General features: G+C 39.5%; 1 protein-coding gene across 1 annotated transcript in view; it reads left to right on the forward strand.

The window, feature by feature from the left end:
• septin8a (septin 8a) overlaps nt 1–22,478 on the forward strand; it is a 25,410-nt gene continuing 2,932 nt past the window's right edge. Inside the window, exons 1-8 of the mRNA XM_029518519.1 lie at nt 1–30; nt 8,397–8,511; nt 8,752–8,947; nt 11,201–11,387; nt 15,672–15,833; nt 17,266–17,362; nt 21,596–21,764; nt 21,936–22,068. Coding sequence (XP_029374379.1) covers nt 1–30; nt 8,397–8,511; nt 8,752–8,947; nt 11,201–11,387; nt 15,672–15,833; nt 17,266–17,362; nt 21,596–21,764; nt 21,936–22,068 — 1,089 coding nt within the window. The remainder of the gene's footprint in view (nt 31–8,396; nt 8,512–8,751; nt 8,948–11,200; nt 11,388–15,671; nt 15,834–17,265; nt 17,363–21,595; nt 21,765–21,935; nt 22,069–22,478) is intronic.

Consider the following 22,478-nt stretch of genomic DNA (forward strand, 5'->3'; position numbering starts at 1 on the left):
ATGGCTGCCACGGACGTGGACGTGTTTTCGGTAAGTGGAGCGGCTGCTGTGCGTCCTTAGCACCTTTTTATTTTTGTGCTGTCGGTCATTTAGAGAGCAGGAAACGTTGCAGCTGCGGGGAAATGCACGGTGGCCATCAGTAAAAGTGCGGGTGTTAGCTGCCGTGCGTGGGTATGTAGCTAACCGAGCCCCCCCCATCCTCCTGTGATGTGGGGGAGTGATGGTTTCCTTCATTTAAAATAAATGAACACAGCGTCGTTATTGGGACTGATTTAATATTTTGTGTAAAGGCTTGGCAACACCTCCAATTCATGTATCTCACTGTATCCCAGTAAAATGCTGTTTATTTAGCAGTTACAGATACTACATGGGTGTTCAGGCACTGACACTTAAAGGTGTGTTAATGGCAGTTTTGTGTTGTTTTTCAATCACGATTATCACAGAAGCACTTTAGAATAAGTTGATTCGATCCTCCTTAACTTCCTGTTCAGGAGTGTTAAATTCAACTTTTTCTGTATCTGTAATGTTATATTTGTCATGTTAGCTTCACCAGCTGGATGCTAAAAGCTGTGGTGATTTATGTGATGGCCTGTATGTCTCTTTGCATCACATTTGGCGTGTCACAATAGTAGGTTGGGCAGAAGATATATGAGACAGGAATTCCTCTGGAATAACTTTCATAGTGACAAGCCCTGTTATGGTTGTGGGTCTGATGTAATCCTGGAGGTGAAGTATCATCACGAAACAAACAAACAGCACTAACAGGAGGCCAGCTCTGTTTGTCGTAGACTGTCACACAACAACGTGAGCAATAAGGATATACAATACCGTTGTGTTAAAGGCAAATGCACAGGAGGGAATTTCACAAGGGTGATTAAGTTTTTGGCAGATGCTTGAGGAGATCCTTGGGGTGGTGAATTGGACAGTAAGCAGCACAGAGCTGCAGGGATAAAGAGATTAAGAATACCCTCCAGGCCACTCCCTCACTTTATTGGTGTGTAAAGAAAGGTGAAGATGCAGCAGATATTGCACAAGTTTGGCATTTTCCTAAATTAGGAATACATCCAAAGACGTGGGCCAGGTTGCAGACGATATTGTGGATGAGCAAGCTCTAAAATGTCGCTTTAGGAATTCAAAATTAGGGGCTTGATTAATGAAAAAATGCTGAGAATGCAGTGCAACGACGAGTGTTGGGAAAAGCATAGTTGCCTGACTGTCTTACTTCCTGTCTAACTTTGTGAACTAAGTGAGACCATATTGAACACACTGTCGTGTGCTTGGCAGTTTGTTTAAAGGTTAGGCTGTTAATTATGTGCAGCTATTGATACGGATGTGTGGTTGGTTGCATTGTTGGTCCACGTCAATCCGAATCCAATGGAGACTGCAGCTTTGGGATAACTTTCTAGGCCACATGAGGTGATCAATATCGACCTCAACCTCAATAGTTTCTTCTTTTCTTCGTTGATTGCATGTAGCATAAAGAGAATGGTGTTCAGATGAAAAGTTGTATAATGAAGTGGCCTGCAACATGTTTAGCATGTACAGTGCTTACTGACCCTGAAGAATATTGTCTCTCCCATGAGGCCTGCATAAATAAAATTAAGTTGGCTTCATAAAGTGCTTAAAGGCAAGAGAGATGGAATGATGAATTATGGGACACAATGCTTGTAATTGTTCCAAGTACAAGTTAATTCAGCTCGTTTGTGGCGATACATTGTTCACAGATGTATTTACTGAAATAATACAAATCTATCTACATTTGTTTTCAGTTTGGAAAAGTGCTCGGGCTTAATAATCCTTCCTATAGAGCTTTTCCATGTTGCTCATCTGTATGTTTTTGAGGTCTGATTTACTCACAGTTGTATGTTTTCATTAGCTTTACATTGAACATATAGGCCAGAATTGCCCAAGGGTGAGGCTGTCAGATCAAGTGTTGTGGATGAGTAATGACTGCTGAGCTGCAGCTTCTCTGGTGATGAGTCAATATCCATTTATAGAAAAGGTTTGAGTTTTCTCAAAGTCTAATTTGGAGCTACAGATTGTGATGCACTAGGATTAAAATAGGTTCCTTAACATATCTTACAAAAGCTAAATGATGATTTTGAGTAAGTAGTGTTTGTTTTGATGTAATGCTTTTGGCGTTTGAATGAAGGAAGGAAAAATGTACCTTAACGTAAGTCCAGCAGCATTTCTATACTGTATTTTCTGTCAGTTGACAGGAGGCTTCACAAGTGTGCAGGTCACAAGTTTGACATAGCAGTCATGTGATTGGATTAAATTTTCCAGATCAAACTGCTCTTATTGATGTTTTATTTGCTTCAGGGGGCATGTGCATCTGGTTCTCCATCAGTATGAACAATGAAAATTCTGCATTCACTTCCTTTCTCCTCAGTTTTGATCTTGACTACATGTATATTTGGATACTGAACGTGGAGCTTGCACACGGTTTGCATTTGAATGCTTGAATCATGTCAGTTGTACATCAGTCACCTTACGCTGACTTGGCTGAGGCAACACTTGCAGGGTGGACAAGAACAGAAAATGAAATTGACAATAAATGGAGTGGTGGCCATTTTTCTGACACTTTGAACACGAAAGTACAGTGTCTATTGCAAGTTTAGTCGCTTGTGATGACTGTCAGTGTCACTGAGAAAGATAGAGGCATGAAGTTAGTGTTTTGATTTCTGAAGTCAAAACGATTCCATCCAAAAAGCAAAGATTAATGATTTATATGTAAATCCCAGAGTTGTATACATCAGATTTCATTTACACTGTGAGTTGAGATTTTTTTTTTTTTTTTTGCATAATTTATTTAAAATGCACTTTACTATGATCTACATTTTTTTTTTTTCATGTCCAGTCTGTACTTAATTGAAGTTCACCTGCTCTGTTGAAACTGTATTCTGTCAATCACTCTGCACCACTTAGAAATAAAACTAACTCTACTTAAAGTTTAATAGAAATACAATTAAGGGCTTTAATATCAACAATGGATGGATAAGTTAGAAAGCTTGACTGGTGTTGCCTGGGCTTGTTTCTCATACTTGCTGTATCCTATTGACTGACATCTATTGAGGTTATTGGTATTAAAATGTCATTAGCGATTTCCACTAAAAGGAATTTTAGTGGCACAAACATTGCATTTACCAAGTTAATCTTTTTTGGATGGCCTCAAAAACAGCCAGACCAGAGGAGTTGTTGCAAACTGGTTTTGCTGCAAGTACGGTGTCGGGGATTTGGCGTCACATGATATGCTTTCTTGAGTGAAAATGGCTACTGATCAATCAGGAATGTTTGTTTTTCCAAGTCAAACTTTTTATTTGTCAGTTCAGCAATAGCCAGCAAATGGAGGATATTTGATAAGCCTTGTAAAGATGCGCATGCTGTACATCTGTCTCGTAAAATGGTTGCTGTGTCCTCGCTCGCCGATCTCATGCTTTCATTTCGCCTGTTCAGTTGTGCATAGATGAGTGATAAAGCCAAACAATTATGTGACCTAACAATTGTTTTCTTTGAGTGCGAGACAGGATGGATTTGATAAGGCGATCAAGATAAAAACTTTTTCGGTTTGTCTGTGCTTGTGGATTCCTGATTGTACACGTCATCTGCATCTCAACCGTCAACATTTTTCCACATTACTAAATTGCCGTGAGCGAAAGTATCAGTAGAGGAACAGCTGTAACACAAACAAGCAGAATCTCAAGGTGTGGTTTGTGCTAATAATATTGCAAACATATATAATGTAAATATACTTGATGTCTGATGACACAGGACAAGCTGCTGTCCTCACACACAGACTTTGATAAATCTGCATGGCTGTCATTAGACAGGAGTCCCTGAGAGCTGTCTCATTAGGAGAGGACTGAATGTGCATGTGTTTTTCTCACTCAGATTATCATGTGGCCACCTCGTGTTAAGTGAAATACCAACACTCATGAGATTAATAAGTGATCAGAGGAAAAAGTCAGTGGCGTTTGATCTGGCCTCTATAAACTGAATGTGAAAACTTGACATTTCTACACAGTGCTGCTGAAGTTACTGTAAATATTTGAAGCCGTTTCAAAGTGCCCCCCCCCCCCCCCCCACCACAAACACACACACACACACACACACACACACACACACTCACACTCACACTCTTCAGCTAAAGTATAGTGTGTGTCTCAGTCAGTCAGGTTAGTGCTGTCTCTCAGGTGGAGGCTCTGTGAGGCTGACACCAGCTGCAAACACAGGTCAGACACAAGGTGGGTGGGGATCGAGGCCTGAGGGCATGAAGGAAGCTGGAGAGGGAATAGACAGACAGCAGAGGTCTCTGAAATAATTTCAGGTCACATCAGGACTGTTCACTGAAAGGGTTTCTGTGAGCTGACCTTGGTTTTGTACTCACTTACGTCTGATTGAATCTGTGCCACATTTGAATTGAAACCTTTGGAAAATAGTCGCCACTTATTAACTGACACGTCTGCTTTTTTTTTTTTTCTAAGAAGTTTTAGATACTTCTGTTTCTTGCTTTAGTTTGTAATTTTTTAACTCTATTAAATGGTCAATATGTAATTGACTTACAAATAGGGGACTACACTAACTACTAAATCTAGTTCAACCTAATTCAATAAGGCAAGCTCAAGAAAATCAGGTAAAGTGATCCAAATATACGCAGGAATGTATGTGTGTGTTTCAAATAAAATAAAAAAATTCCATTCTGGCATTTCAGTAAGGAGTCAATTATTCAATCAGAAATACAATGGAAATATGCATCCATAATGAAAAAAATCATAAATTGCTCATTCTGCAGTGACAGTCAACACTGTGACTTGGTTGGGTGGGAGCAGAATCTGCACAGTACAATACAGTAACACATGACATGTCCCCGTAGACTGACATGGTATGCCTACACGTTGAAAACTTGTCTGCTTGGTGCAAAGTTTAGGCTGTTCTAGAATAATGTTAATGAAAGCCATGAACTGAAGCCACTACATACAATCCAGTCGTCATTAATTTAACTATTTATACCTGTGCTTTGTCTTTTGTTGAATATCAACAAACAAAGTTTGTACACATCAGCCAGCTACAAATCCACAGCACTATGTGGCTTTACAATTTGTGCAGCCATTTCCTGCCAGCCTGGTGATACGGTGGTCTGGGGACTGTGTCGTTTCCTCATGCTGGGACATTTATACAGACGCTTTTCATTCCTTCCATACTGCTGCTCTCCTCTCCTCTAAACTAGTTTAAGTGGGTGGACAGAAAAATGCCTCTGTAATTGCTAATGTGTGGGTTAGACATCCTGTACTTGCTAATAAGGTTTTTATGCTCTTATCAATATCTGTAAATTTGTTAGGGACATCAAATCATTGTTGATTGTTAAATAAATAAATAGAAGAAATTTGCAAAAATAGAAACATGAGCTCAGTGATTAGCTGTCATTAAACACTAATTCTAACATTCTGTACACACATACTTGAATTAAAGCCATGGCTGTTTACTTACCTTTTTTCTGCTGCTGCTAGGTGAAGGTACTTTTTCCTACTGAGCATCTGATCAGCTCCTGTGAGATTCAAAGTACGAAATTTAGAAACCTGTTTGTTGGACAGACATCTAATGTGATAAAATCCTTTAAATCTTCCTTCTCACCAAAGGTGAAAAAAATCCTCCAGCACAGTCAGAATGTGCCAATTATTTTTCAAAGCATATTTTAATCATATAGGCCCATATGGTATATAGTGTAGCACTATTAAATGAGCCTTTTTCTCACAAGTGCTAATGATTTCCAATATTCTTTAGTATAAAGTCATGCAAATGAAATTTATTGCTATAATACTTAACCAAGTTTTTACCAAGCTTATAATGTAAATATTTCTTGGTGGCATTCTCAGAAAGGTGTTAATGCAACTGCACAATTAAATGACAACATTATACTGACAGTTTGGGTTTTTTTTTTTTTTTTTTTTTGTTTTTTGTGGGTCATTATAACCATACAGCTGGTTATGATGATTGCATATGATTTAATTAACATCACCATAGATGTACTGTCAACAGTTTCTTGTTTTAGAATAAGACATTACGACAAAATTATATTCAGCTGCATTAAATTGATTAGTATGGTGTGTAATAAAGTTGACACCCATAGGAATTATAGTGTTTTCACATGGTTGTATTATTACTTTAATGCAGTGAGGGACCTGAATATGTCATGCTGCACATCATACATTCATCATTGTAGTCTCTTGGAGGGTGTGTGTTCACGTCTGTCTGATACTTAAAGATACGACTGTTGGTCAGGTCTGCATGCTGTCTTCATAGGCCTCAGCCACAGAGCCATCTTCGTCAGGAGTTCCACACTCTCTGGTAGAAAGATTATGCACTGCTGACAGCTTGGTGGTGTGGATCAACACATAATTATCTCATGGATCTTCAGGATCTTTTTTGTGTGGGTGTTGCCATTGTGGCCTGTTTTTGTGGAATTTCTCGAAAATCTACGAGTCATCAAGGTCAAAGCCATCTAAGACTTATTAAATGTTTTTAGTCGGCAGTGTGAGCTTTCACATGCAAACTTGTGTCCTGAAGTGTATATTCCTATATGCTAGGCATTAGACAAAACATTTCTCCACGTCCATATGATGCCCTTGAGCAAAAAGCCTATCTGTGTGAATACTGTGCTTCTGTGGAAACTGCATACGAAACAAGGTGTTGATGGAAAATCAGCGCAGGAGTCTTTATTTATCCAGGTAGGAATAAATAAAGGTAAACATAAATGATCATATTCTCTCATTATAAACACTTTGGAATCCAGAGAGTCATTGCACCAGTTTATTTCCAGGCACAACACCAGAGGCCACTCCTTCCTCCCCCAGCAGTTTATCCAAATATCACCACTGGCTTCATGCAATGAGCTGAATACCACAGGGAAGCGTTAATGTTGTTTTAAGTTTTGCAGTGAATAACAAACCGTGTCAAAGAGTGACCAATGCCTCTTCTTAATCCCTGTAAACCTGCTACTGAATATCACAAACATTACATTTATTTGGCTGGTGCTTTTGTCAACCAAATAAAAATGACTTACAATAAATGTTTTCACCAAAGGGCCAAGTGCTAGATGTTATCAACAATTGGAAGTGCAAGTCCTCCAGATAAACAGAGAAAACATGTTAAAGAGCTACACTACAGAACAGAAACATTCATAGTAAAGCCTTTACTCTTTACTTTATTCCCAAAATCAATGTTGCTGTGCTGTTACCTGCCAAGAAACATGCTGGCTGTTTCACTAACAGCATACTTTTAAAAACACTTACCGCACATTTACAGCTCATATAGATTTTTTTTAATTGAACACCTGTGTTAACGTCCTGTAGACTCAGTATTGCCCAACTCAGCTGAAGTGATCTGACTTCAGCTGTGTTGCCTGACACACAAAGTTCTTTCTCTTCTTCACTTTCACTTATATGCACATGCACAGCACTCATCCTGTGTTGTGGAGCTCAGTCAGGTTTATTATCATCTGCTGTGTATGCAGAGCCTGTCTCTGCACAGCTCAGAATGGTCGGGTTACGTTCAGCTGAGCTCTGCTCTGCTCTCAGGCTGCCTGAGCTCAGTGACATCAGCCTTCAAATATGCAGTCCTTCGTGGCTGAACCAGAGGAGCTCGGGTGGCCTCATTCATCTTAAGGTGCTGTCTGTTTCTGTCCTCTACGGCTCCAACACACCATCTCCCCTCGCTGACTGTCTCTTTTTAAGTCCAAATGGGTGAGACAAGGGAGATCAAAGGTGGAAACACTTGCAACCCAATCTGTCTGCTATTAGTGTGCTGTAGGTTCGCAGTCTCTCTGCTTTTAGTTCTAGGATGTTCTTTTCCCACAAGTGCATTGATTACAGATTGCTTGAGTAGTGTCTCTGAAATTGCTGTGGTGATAGGAAGTCAGCTTCAGTTTTGTTTGCAGGTCATACTGATACGTCTTGTCATGCTCAATTTGATTGTTTAGGGAAATCTGGTGATAATGGGGCGAAATTAAGATAAATGGTTTCTTATCATGTGTTCACATCGTCTGTACCGTGTGACTGCGGTGCAAGTGCTCAAATTAAACCAGGGAAGAGCATCGAAATCTCGATGTGACTCGTAAAGAAAAAAAAAAATGCAGAAATAGCTGCAACTTTTGAAATCACTTTTAATTCCCATCCAAATATATTTTCATTTTTTATACTGTGCATGACTCCGCTCATTTCCCTGGTAGCCTCTTTTAAGTGCATCTTTATGTAAAACTGTGTTACAGTGCACTGATATTTACAAAGGATTGTTCTGGAGGCCCATTCACCCCAAGGACAACCAAAATCATAACGTTAGTAGATAGATTTAAATTTTTTTATTTTATTTTTTTTTTTTTTTTTGTTTTCTCTCTCCCTCAGAATGAAGAGAAGCGCAACCTGAGTTTGGGGGGCCATGTTGGATTTGATAGCCTCCCTGACCAACTGGTCAGTAAATCGGTCACACAGGGATTTTGTTTTAACATTCTCTGTGTAGGTGAGTACAAAATGACAAAATGAGCAGATGTGCATTGTGTGAGAGACAATGAATTGTACAATGTCTACAATAATCAATATATAGAAAGGGGTTTCCTCCCCGCCAGCATGCTTTTCCTGATATGAAAGAAATTTTCAGGCCTCTCACTTGCAGTAAAAAGCCATGTCTGAAAGCTGATGCATTCTCCCCAGTGATTTTTGTCATTTAACTCTCTCCCTCTCTGGTTCATACCATCCACAGGGGAGACTGGTATTGGAAAATCAACGTTAATGAATACACTTTTCAACACCATGTTTGAGAACGAGGAGGCAAGCCATTACCAGAACGGTGTGTATCTGCGGCCACGAACCTACGATCTGCAAGAAAGCAATGTCCACCTCAAACTGACGATTGTTGATACTGTTGGCTTTGGTGATCAGATCAACAAAGAGGACAGGTGAGCATAGACAAATGATAAGAAATGAAATGAAGAGAGTTTCATGAATTCATGGTTGACATTTGCTGTTATGATTATGAAACCAAAGTTCAGGTTAGTCATTAAATTAGAACAAAAAAATAACTTCTCTATTAACAGGACATAAGAAGATGGCAAATCTTACCAATTTACTATTTGATGCACCAGAACTTTTGTGATATATTTCATAATAATCAGTAGTCATTCTATTGTTCCATAAGGCACATTCCATTTATCTGATGCTCAAAGCACATGCATGAAATATATGCTTCAGTGTGTTTTCCAGCTAACTCGATACTGAAGTAACAACAGATTTTCCTGTGGATCCTGATCCAAACCCGACCTTCTAGTTGCAAAAAGACAACGCCGTAGTTTTGCCCAAATTAGATCCATGTTGCCTGGGATACAAATGAGAGAAACAGACACAAACTAATATCAGTCGAGACTGCTGCACATTCTGCTTTTCTCAGTAGGCTGGAAATAGGATGAAGTGGGACTGTGGCAATAAAGAGGAAATGGTTGATTTGTTTTTTGTTTTTTTTTTAACATTCAGCTGTGGAATGGAGTGTTCTAGTTGTGACTTAGCCAGCAAGCAGCAGTCTCACGCCCTTTGATAGCAGCTTTCTCTGTCGGCCATACAAACCAACATGCTGAAGGACAGACTCCTGCAGCAGACTGGAAATGCACTGAGAGAGCTTCAAAAGGTCATAGTTGGTGCATTCCACAGAGAAGATTGAAGATAGATGAAAACGGAGAGGACAGATGATGATAAACACGCTTTAAGCTGAAGAGGATAGATTTATTTACATAAATCTCACTGCTCTAAAATAAAACAAGGAAAGATCTACCATTGAAAAGTTGACAAGGTTACCACAAATTTCAACAATCAACAATGTGCATCACACATGCTATTTGTTAGTAACAGGATTTTACCAGTAAGCACTAATTTTTGCTTATTGGTGTCATAAGATTTTGTTTATTGGACAAAGATCTGTCCAATTCTAACTATAAGTTAAACATTATGAACTATATAATTTCCTTCTTCATGCACATTGTAGCAGAGCACACAAAGAAACAGCTGGTTGTCAAATGTTTTTAATGTTTTGGGGTTTTTGGGGGTTTTTCTGTAGGCATCCCAGTATTTTCTCTGTGCAAAAATCAGAATAGCCATTTGTACTATAGCAGGCACATCTGGTGGCCTGAGCATGTGGGGTGGATCTCAGTCACTTTGAAACACTGGAGACCTTTTGATTGATGTGGATTCAGGAGATGAGTGACACTGCCCGATTCATAATTTTGCCTTTGAATCCTGCTAATGTGAGCAGGGGGAACTGTGAAAGAGGTGGCACCAGCTGGAACCCATGAGGATGAGGTGGTTGCGAAGCAGCCAAGTCTCACAACATAACATACGCCATGCACATTTGTGTGGGAATTGGACTTAAGTCTGTTGAAAAATTAATGCTGAGGTTCCAGAAGTTTACTGAACATTTCAAAAACAGATTATCCCAATGACAACTGCCAAATGTTGTAGTGAGAGAGACAGTGTCTAATTAACCAAAAGTATTTCATTTGAAAGGCACTTGCATTACAGATGGTCATGATGCATTTTAGGGTTACTAATTGTATCGTTGTCATCGTCCAGTGAACTGAGCTCTGGTCTAAATATCTTTGAACTGCTTAATGACACACACTAAGGCTAGTTAGTGGCTTGGCGATGAGATATTGAAAACAGCTTCGGAGAAAAACAGTGCTGTAGTACTAACATGCATAATTTAAGTGTAATAAAATAGGTTATATTTCTTGACTCTTCAACTTGATCATGAATATAGTAAAAGTGAAGTGGCAATATGTTGATCAGTCAGTGTCAAATACAACATGCTGGTCTCTAAAACACATGTCTGAGCATGCATTAAAAGGGAATGAATGTAGTTGTTTGTTTTTACTTCATTTTCTTGTTCTGCTGTTGATGCTGTCAGCTGACTTGTTGCCTTGTGGTCACTGTGATTTGTTTTAACCAGACTCCCATTAAGACCAGTACAAATTTTATGCAGGATTAAGTTGTACTCCAAACTGAGATGTTGGCAATGAATCAAGTCATACAGTTTCTCAAACTGTTACCTTCTTGATTAATTTCCAAAGCGACAGGTCAATATACCCTTTTGAATTCATTACCAATCCACCAATAAAATGAAATAACTTGAGCTTTATGAAGTCTCTCCTCTAATGTCTCCACAGTTACAAGCCCATCGTTGACTACATCGACACTCAGTTTGAAAACTATCTCCAGGAAGAACTCAAGATCAAACGCTCACTGTTTAACTACCACGACACCAGGATCCACATCTGCCTTTATTTCATTGCTCCAACAGGACACTCTCTCAAGTCTCTGGACCTTGTGACTATGAAAAAACTGGACAGCAAGGTACAATCAGTACACAAATGCACATTCATATACTTGCTGTGGTCTTCGCTTTGGTAAAAGGCACACTGACACACTCCTGCTCCTTCCTCATTGTCTGTGAATAACATCAGTGTTGCTGAAATCTGACCTCCCATTCACTGTGACCGGTGTGCATTTCACTGAGACGTGGAGATCCTTGATCTTTTTTCAGGGTTGTGTGCTGAAAAGAATGCGTTGCAGTGAACGCAGACAGCTTCCATTTCAGCTTATACAATTTCAAGAAAAATTCACATGCCTCTCTTTGGAGTGAACCTGTTTGGCTTTTTCTGTGGAAAGAGATTAAGATTCAGACCTAAACAGCACAGATTATGGAAAGACTTGCCCAGTATGTTTAGATTCAGTTTGCTCAGATGGAAACAGGGTGCCTCATTTTTGAAAATTGAAATAAAATTGAAATGTTCTGTGCACAAGTGAGGAGTGTGGGATTTTAGGAACAGAGAAGATCTTCATAACATTTTAAAACAATTTCCAAGAAGTGGAGAAAAAGAATAAGTAGCAAAAGGCAATTAAAATTTAATCAAAATCTGTTTCACCGATCACTCACAATCATCTAAATTTCAACTCTTAACTCTGACATCTACAAATACTTGTAGTGGAAAACTGTGTATTCTTTTCTTTTTGTCTGTGTTTTGGTAGGATTTTGTTTATGTATGTTTGGTCCAGCTATAAAATCATAAGGACCACTTATCGAGTTATGTTACATCAGTCAGAATGATTTATTGCTCTCCCACCTCTTGCACCACCACCAAAACCAGGTTTTATTGACTGCCTGCACAGGCCTTCAGTGTTCACATAAAACTACTGGTAGCACTGCTGTAAGAATGACAAAGTGGCAGCTTTGTACATGTTTGTGTGTTTTGATGCAATGATAGCAAAGCTTGAACAAAGCAGATGGTCCGCTTGCGACGTAAACCTGCAGGTTTAACTCTGCCAAATACTGATGCACGACTGCGCACCACCAAATGTCTCCTGATAACATTCACAACAATGACTGGCTACCTCAGCCAATTGTCACTCTCAAAGGGCAGTTAATAGTTTCATGAAGAATTTAGGGGGAAAAATAGATTTCTAAGTTATTACACAGTGGATCTTTTTAGTTCTTAGAGAGTAGTTTCAACATGTAGTTATACACGTGTCTCACTTCAACATTTGTTTTTAGTACTTCATTACTGATTTACTCAGATTAAACTATACAATTTAGGACAAGGTAACTTGGATGATCCTCAAATAAAGTTGCAAAGGTTGATGCTATGGTCAATTAATTATTAATTAATCTCTAGAGGAACACTAGAAATCTTAATCCTGGCATGGTAGAAAACTACACAAACAGAGGAAATCCCCAAAGCCAATTCCAGGACTTTGCGAAGACTGCGGGTCTTGTGGAGCCTTTGTGTTGTCTTTCCCAGCCAACAGAGCGATCAAAACCTGGCCCCCCCTGTGTCTGCCAACTGTCTCCTGATGCCATCCAAACCGCTACAGGATGCACAGCCAACTCTCTGTTTCCCTTCTTTTGAACCATGCCATGGTAGCTCACCTGAGCAAATATATTATTTTTATCCCTTTTTATATGAATCAGAGCAAAGCAGGTAACATTAGCTAAATGTGTTCGGTATTGTTGAGCAGCTTACCTTCCACATTCTCTACTCCTCTGATGGAAAGCAAAGCAGCTTACCACAGCTGAATCGCCCATCCTTGCACAAGAGCCAAGCTCTGTTTCTTGTGAACCTCAGTGTGGTTATGAGAGACACTTAAATTGTTCACGGGCCTTTTTTTGTGTGTGTGTGTGTTGAACAGCATCAGAAAGGGCAAAATAACATGAGTGTTGGCAGCAGGCACTTTTATCCAAAATGATTTACAGCATAGTGAGTGTTGTTCAAACCTGAGTGGGTGGCCACAGTGAACAGCAGCTTGACCTCAGTCGCTCTGTCCCAGCTATCTTTCCATAATATGGCCACTGTTTTATCTGAAATCAGGCCAGTGTTGAGTGACCACACTGTGGATGTAACATTGTTTTGTTTTACAGGCTTGATGGGGTTTTGCAGTGGTCTATTTTTATGTAGAATAAGTGCTGCTGGAACTATTTGCATCAGCTGCTTACCACATCAGTGTTAGTACACTGTGCAGTTTTACTTCAATAATATCTTAGCTCCAGATGGCCATAGGTCGACCACACAAAGAAGCTGGTTTGCCCAACCAAGTAGGGCCTTAAAGTGATTATTTTAAAGCCCACTGGTTATTTTTCAATGTTTTAATTCCCCGCTTCACAATGGTTAAAAATGCCCTTCTGTTACCTCATTTTAAAAGAAAGAAACCATCTCTGATGGTTAAGTATTGATTGAATTGATTCAGCACTAAAGTTAATGAAACAAGAATCATCTTCATGAGTCAATTTTATTACCATGACAGGAATGTCAAGACGCACTTCATCCTCCATTTACGATGGCGCAAAACTGAATTACATTTATGTCAATAGAACCGTTTCTTTGTGAATATTAGCTTTCGTTTGGAAACTTAAGATAAATGAGCAGAGCTGCCCTTTCTGCCAGGTTGCCCTGACACAGGAAATGATGGGGAAGCTGACCAGCAACAGCTTTTGTCTCAGACTGTAGATTTCGTTGTCAAAGCCAGACAATGTTGTTTTTCTTTTAAGTGGGCGATGAATCACCCCTCCCAACAGGGGATGTTTGAGGGCTCAGCAGAGCGAGCTTGCTTCGTGGTGGATAAAGCAGGAACTGAGATTTAAATTGTTTTAAATTAAGATTTTTCATGAAAAAGGAGGAAACTTATTAGTTAATAGTCTAATATTAAGATATGGGATAATCAGTTGAGGTCATTTGGAAAACAAGGATTGATGTTTTCTAATAACCTTGGAAATGTTATGTAGTTTCTCCTCGGTCAAATGCAAACGTCTTTTTGTTTGTCATTGGGAGAAGAGGAAGTCCATGTTTATTTGAGTTTTTAACATTGTCAGCAGTTTGATCTAATTCATCAGCAGATTGATGTAATTTGCATCAAAATCAATCCTAATGTCTTGTCAAAATCTACTCAGAAATCATTTCCATGCTTTGAATTTATGGTTATCCATACATCCAAGTTGTAAACAGGAACTCCTGAAAGCTTACCTCTTAATATACCAAAACTTGAAGCGATACAGGCAAAAGTTGGGCTCAAGTTGTTCCCATAAAGCCCCCGAATTACAGGAATTGAAGTTTTAAACCTTCTAACATTCCCTAAATTGAAGTATAAAAAGAATATTTTTGAGCACATACTTTTGGACTGAGATTAAAATTTTAAAAAAGTGCCATAGAGATCAAGCAGTGTTTTTTATTTTATTTTCCACTGATTATCTTACATCTGACTCTTTGATGTGGTTGCAGCTACCCGTCTGGTGGTCTTAATGGTTCAGAGGCAACACTAAGAACTATTTGGGAATACTCTTTGTCCAGCTGGGAAAATGCAGTTGTGGGAAATGAACAAATATCACTGAGCCCCTGCCCCCTCCTCAGTGACCATTTCAAGATTCTTTACTCTGCTTTGCTGGCTGCATTGGACAGCATTGAATTGAATCAAATAATGACATTGTTTTGCAAAATAAGGTTAACAGAATGGCACAGGCTGCCCTGCTGCTAATTAATGATCCAGTAAAGTATGATGTGCCTGTAATTTGACTACTAACAAGCTCTGGCTTGTGTCAGGAATACTATGGAGTTGACGATTGTCTGTGTTACCCAAATCTCTAACTGGGTGGATGGGGAGGTTGCTGCAGATTCAAACTGCGTGTTTATTTGTGCACATCTGCTATCTATTGGAGATGGAGCCTAATTTGTTTTCATAGTCACTGTTTGTTTTATTTATCTGTTGGTGTTCAGACTGAGCGGATTGAACGCTCAGTTTTGCTGCTTATGGTCTTGTATGCTTCCTTAGACATGTTAAGCTTGGCTGATGTCTTTTTTTTTTTTTTTTTATGGACTTTGGCTTTTTACAGTGTTTGTCACCCGGTGATAAATGGAGGTTAATTGGTTTAATGTGTCATCCAGTGAAAATGTTCTGTCTGTAGTAGTAATAGTTTGGTCTCTCTGTTCTCTCCTTTCATATTAACTTAACAAGCATGCTTTGTCCCATCATGAGGGTGCAGGTCTAACCAGGTTAAGCCAGGCATGCAGTGAAATACAAAGCAGCCTATTACATCTTTTTGGGTGACTAAACTACGCCCCCACGCCCTTTCTCTGTTTTTCTCTTCTCCAGGTCAACATCATTCCTATCATTGCCAAAGCAGACACGATCTCCAAGAGTGAGCTCCATAAGTTCAAAATAAAGATTATGAGTGAGTTGGTGAGCAATGGTGTCCAGATATATCAGTTCCCAACAGATGATGAAGCAGTCAGTGAGATCAATGCCTCCATGAACGTAAGTCATGTCGCGACACTCCAGAAAACACACTCCACATGCTTCACATACATTCAATAAGTCTTCTGATTGATATCCAACACTGTAATTGTTTTGTTGAAAATAATAATAAATGCTCAGACTTGCTTTTACCATTTAAGAAATATTGAAAAAATGTGGCCGGGGGTTAAGGATTTAGTTTTTAAGATAAGTTGCACCATCATATCTTTAGCATCACATGTGTTACACATCTGGTTACAGCAGCATATGTTGACACCACTTTATTTGCTTTAACACATGTGTTGGAAGGTTTCTCTTATCTAGAAACTTTGAAAGCCCACAAATCTGTGTCCGTATACAGATAAAAAAAACTTTAAAATATGTCCAAATATTATCAAAGCTGATCCCTGTGCTTGGACATGGTGTATACAAATGATATCCATCAGTCAATACAAACTTGCATTAACATTGCATTAATGTTTAACTGCACTGGTTCCCAATTCTCCCCACAATAAAAGAATTTAGTTTTCCCAGCAGTGAATACGATCTTTTCTCCATCTGCCTTAATGCATGTGTGTAAAATTTGTACATTTTCCATTTTCAGATAACATCAGTTACTTAGAGGAACTGTGAAACCATGAGTTGATCTATCAATGAAAATCAAGCTATGAACTCTTACCCTGGCAAAAAGGACATATATCAATGTGCTACAGAGAATATTTAGTCTTTTTCAGATCCAATTGTATATGGGGAATTATGTATAATCACTCCCTGCTCTAAAAAACACCCACACATGAACAAATGTTTAAACAGTGAACTCTCTCGTGTGTGTATGTTTAAGAAGGTATATTTTTCTTCCAGGCACAGTCCTTGTACAGTATTCCTGTGTATTTATTCATAGTTGGTTACATCAGCGCCCACATTCACCAGCATGTTCCTCTGTGCTGCCACCAGCCAGCTGGTTCCAACTCGCCACCTAATTTTTGAGGTTGCGAGTTGGGCATGTTTCCCCATGATGCCTCCCTGCCGATCCTAACGAGGCAATAAGAAAATGTGTCTGTGTGCGCATTTAATCACTTCAACAAAACAGGCCTCACAACGGAGCCACATGTTAAACTTAAAAATAGGGCTCTGGTGCAGCTCACATGTCAACATGGTTACACTTCCCTCTGGTGCGGTCTGGTTGTTAAAGATGAGAGGAAAGAGAGAATTTTATTTGAAATTAAATGTGCTTTTCTCATTTTTATTATTAGTTATTTATCCACTATGTTGTTTTATGACTGCACAACAACATAGCATTATCAAGTGAAATTTAACTAATGAATAGACTCTGGGTTGTAAAGAATACTGACAGATACTATAAAAAATATCTGGGGAAAGATAGAAGGAGCCAGTCCAGTAACTCCGATGAACTCTTAACTTTTTCAACACTCAAACATCTTTTCCTGTGCAGGCCCATCTGCCGTTTGCTGTGGTTGGTAGCGTGGAAGAGGTCAAAGTGGGGAACAAAACAGTGAGGGCCAGACAGTACCCCTGGGGTGTTGTGCAAGGTGAGAACCATCTACAAGCAAGTTAATCTGTGTGTCAGGGGTGTTTGTGTTTCGCAAGCAAACACAACAATGGAAGCATAATGTGGTGACCAGCTGTGAAGCCCTTTTACCTGGACTGCTGCAGAATGAATATATTAAGAAATAAGCCAAAGGAAAGCCAAATTGGGAACTGGCACATTGATGAATCCATAGATAAATGAAATGGTATCACAAACCTGACAACTGTTTCCGTCTCTCTGAACCTAATCAGACAACTGTGAAAATGTTAAAGAAGTCACTTCCTGTGAGTCATCAATTCCTGTTTTGCTGATCTGTCCAGTTCCAGTCATAGACTCTCTTCCATATAATAGACCAAAAGAATGACGTTGCATAGAGATTTGGAGATACAAACAGCTGTATGTCTTGTTGGCTTGTATAAATCATATGATGCTGGTTAGTATGTATATCCATAAGTAGTTGGCTGGTTGCTTGGTTAAAGGTATTAAATAGTTTGGTTTTTTTTAAATAGTGGAGTGTTTCTTAAATTCAAATGTTTCTCAACCAACTAAACTACAATGTCAATACTTGGTGTGTGGCAAGTTTTTATAATTTGGTATATCTTGGATTTTTTCCACTGTGAACATGTCTGGAAGTGATCATGAGTTTATAATTTTAGAGGAAGCCGATGGCTCAAACTCATTCCAGCCCCAACAGGTTTGTACTGTTCACTCTGCCTTGTTCTGTTTTTTATAATCAATTAATTCATTATCAGGCAAAAATGTCAGTGATAAACACCGTAAGATCTATTTTATACCGCATACTGGTTGTTATGAGGGCGTTTTGCACATATAGAGAAACTGCACATAAAGTCCAAGCCCTCTATCAGTATCCATGGTGAGGGATATTTCCTGCTCGTGGCAGAGTGGTGAGTGCGTCGGGAGTGTTTTCCTCTTTATTTATATCTTCCCTTTCAATCCGGTGTGCCATGCACAGCTGTGAGGGTGCCTTCGTGCGACTTTGTGCAGCATGACACTGTGAAATGAAGGGCGAGAGAATAGAGTGTTTGTGAACTAGCTGTTGTGTATCTGTATGTTTGTGATGTGTGTGGTGTTCAATCTTGCTTTGTATTTATGTCCCATATGCTGCTCTGCCTTTCCATGTCACTGCTTGTGTTGCTGCTGGAAACATTACCTATCGTGCGAGGAATCCTGGGACCCTTATTTTCCAAGGCTCAGTCCTCAGAGGATAAACAGTTTAATTTAATAAGTCAGGCAGGCTTGTGCTGAGAGTTGTACTTGAAGGGAGGTTTTCTCCTTCCCTAGTTCCCTCCATCCATCTGTCTGTCTTCATTCCTTTCCTCAGTTTCCTGCACTTGTGTCCTCACTCCCTCTTCCTTTCCTCTCTCCATTATCCACTGACCACTGTCATTCCCCAACCCTCAGAGGACACTGCATGGTTATTTATAAAGCCCGCTGTCTGTCCCGAGGGGGACCGATTCCTCCAGGCCACATCAGTCATCAGGAAACTATAGTTCAGTCCAGCAGAAGAGAGCCATATGCAGAAAGTTATCTCAGCTGTACTGTACGTTCACTTCTGTGGGATTTATCTCCATTTGCGAAACATGCAGTTCTTTTGTTATCATTACGTGAGAACAATTAAAAAGTAGTAGATGTTGGTAGAAAACAGGCCTTGATTATATTAATACTGCTGAGTTCATGTCAAGAGATTGTGCTTTCGTATTTGGGTGCATCTGAAGATTTAAGTGTAGTTTCTAAACAACTAATATAAAAATGGTTCTGTTTTTCTATTTTTGTAACTGCATCACATAATCTTATCATGTCATGTCCTTTACAGTGTGACAACAGAAATGAACGACAGCTAGTTTGCTCCCACTTTGTCAGGCACACTTGCGTTATTCGTACGTTGTCATAGTATCGTTGGACAGGGGCAGAAGAGGACAGACATCTCTGTGTTTTACGACACTTGGCTGGCTGAAAGGAGCGTCTGTGTCAGTGGAAACAGTTTGTAGATGCCAGATGTCACAAAGATACATTATGGTAACCTCTCCAAGAGCCATGGGAAGTTTCCATTGATTTTGAGCGAAGACAGAGGAGGGGCTATGTACTGACAAAAAGAGTAATTGAGTTTGTCTGGGTGCACATCTTCCCTCAGGATCTTAATGCCCTGTTATATCTGAACTCCAGGCATCTGTGACATATAGCAGACCCTGGTTTTCTTTTTTGCCTATCAGCTTTTGTGCTTTCTTCTGTGCCCCCATAAAATGGCACAATCTCCTCAAATCTCCACACAGACCTGAAAGTGTTTTTAATTTCTTTATTGACTGTTTAGGTCACCTGTCTTCTTACTCCGTCTGCTTCTGCTCCACTTTGTCACATTTGGATTTTATTTATACGCCAACTTTTTCCTCTTCAGCCCAAAAGCCAAATTTGTAATTTAAGTGTAAATTGAAAGTGCACATAAAAACAGGTAGGCCACAGTGCATTTATTAATGCATACCAAATGTATACAATAGATTATTTTTTTCTGCTTGTTTGTTTTGGACTAAATATCTGAAAACAAATAAAATGAATAATTTCAGATATTGAGATTTTGTTGACATCTTTTTGCCTTGTATTTTAACCATGTATGTCAAGATATGACCATTTTAGTTTAATTTCATTTGTTATTTCTTATTTGTTAGACATTTTTTTCCTAATTTTTGATAGCTATAGATTTATTTGCACACATCTCTGTTCTCCTCTGTTTCTATGTTTGTCACGCTGCATGCGTGTTTGTCTGCAAAGCCTCTGTGCTCAGATATCTTGAGGGCTCAGTGCTGCAGTCAGTCAGAAGCTTGGCTCTCATTCAGCCCTCAGCAGGGGGGCCAGTACAGTGAGACTATTAGATGCCAAATGAACAAGCAATTTCAGTAGCCTGGATGCTGCCTCTGAGAACAGCTCATTTCTGTTTAAACTCATATTTTCCCACTAACGATGTGTGGTTAACCAGCAAATTTGAGTAAAAATAAGAAAGTGATTCATCCAGCCACCATGCTTTTCACAATTATTTTGCGTCTAAAACTTTTAAGTAGAATAGGCCAACTTTGTTTCCAATTTGAACAAGTCTCAAGTCTAATGCTGGAACATGGGTACAATGTCTGATTATTTTTTTTTGACTATTCTGTCGCATATTTTTACCCTCCATTGTTTCTCACATTCTCACTCACTCGCTGTCGCTGCTTTTCCAGCATTATCTAGAAGAAGTGCCACACTAATTGGGCATTTTCAGCTGTTGTTACATCTTCACAGCTCACAGCTTGTGGGGATGTTTTAACCCCACATACATCCCATCCTCTTAACATGTCTGCTGAAAAAGCCTTTCTATTATTTTCTGAGCTTTTTAACAGGTTGATTACGTTTACTTCATTGAAATGGAGGGAATTATTATTCCTTTGATATCACACGGCTCTTAATGGAGTGCTCCTTCGGGTGTTATCGAGTTCTCCAGTCTGTCAAGTTGTCCAGTGGAACTCAGCAGCTCCAGGATTTTTATTGCTCTGTAGGAATGTGGCCTTCATTTAAAAAATGGTGCTGATTTATAACATCAAATAAGGAGTTTCCAGTTTGACTCTAAAGGTTATATCAAGTCTGGAAATTTGGCAAAAACACTGTCTAGAAGAAACAGTTTATCAACTCTCAAGGTTGTTGTCGTCATATCACGATGTGTGTATTTAACGAAATACCCTGTCTGAGTAAAAATGTAAATGACCATAGGCCACACACACCCCATCCCCATTCTGCTGTCTGACTGTCAAGCAGGATATACTTCCTGCCCTTTATCTACCATGAATTCATTTGACTGAGTCACTCAGAAAAGTGAAGTTGTTTGAGGAGATCAAAAAATGTAGAATAATTTGAATATATTGCCTCATATTCATTAGACAAATATGATAGATGTGGTCTAATTTAATGGAAGTCAAATGTGATTTCTTTCTTTCTTTATTTTGTACATATTGCTTCACATCTCTCTCGCAGAGATGGAGAGGAAGGGTTGGTAACAGAAGGTGGCAGATGGGGACTTAAAATAAGTTAAATGCAGTGAAAAAGGCAGCCAGGCAGAGACTCAGAACTGGCTGGCTGTTTCACACAATCCAAAGCCACTTCTTTAGCACTAATGCAGAATTTCTCAGGACCCGTTATAATTGAGATAATCACTGAAACTGCAACTTCATCATGACGTGTGTTTTTTCTTTAGTTGAGAATGAGAGCCACTGCGACTTTGTGAAACTCAGAGAGATGCTGATCAGGGTCAACATGGAGGATCTGAGGGAGCAGACTCACGCCCGCCACTACGAGCTTTACCGACGCTGCAAGCTGGAGGAGATGGGCTTCAAAGATACAGACCCTGACAGCCAGCCATTCAGGTAGAGATGGAGAGACTGGACACGGTTAATATACGTGTTCATGCTGAGTAACAAAAAATAACACTCATGTCAGCAGCAGGGAGAGTTTCAGTCATCTGCAGACAATACCTAATCTGTTCTTGTGTACGGTATTGTCACCCTGTCCTCTGTCCTGTCTTTTCTTCTCCCCAGTCTTCAAGAAACATACGAGGCCAAAAGGAAAGAATTCTTGGGTGACTTGCAGCGTAAAGAGGAAGAAATGCGACAAATGTTTGTGAACAAAGTAAAAGAGACAGAAGCAGAACTGAAAGAAAAGGAGAGAGAGGTGAGTCTGGTATAGATGAGGTGTCTTTGACTTTGAAATGCTACAGATAGGTTGACATATCACCTCTGTAACTTCAGAAGCTCCTCCCCCTCCCCAAGATATGTGGTAACCTAACACAACAGAAGCACCCTGGGTAAAAAGTAGTCGAATTTTATTGTTGAACAGCAGTTTCATAAACCACAAATCCATATGAAGCCCTGAGTTTCCGGCCTTTGAATTGGATAAGGTCAACAAAAACCCCAGGAGGAGCAAGAGTGTTATGGATACCTCAGAATGAATAACTAATCAGTGTCTTGTTTAACAGATTTAACTGACGCCTGCCAGCCAGAAACAGCATGCACACAAACTTTTTCAGCAACCACTGTAGTGCGTTTTACAGAAAGAGTTCTCGTATTTAGCTTCCACTCCCT

This window comes from Echeneis naucrates, chromosome 14 (genome assembly GCF_900963305.1).
Source record: "Echeneis naucrates chromosome 14, fEcheNa1.1, whole genome shotgun sequence".
Taxonomy (NCBI): domain Eukaryota; kingdom Metazoa; phylum Chordata; class Actinopteri; order Carangiformes; family Echeneidae; genus Echeneis; species Echeneis naucrates.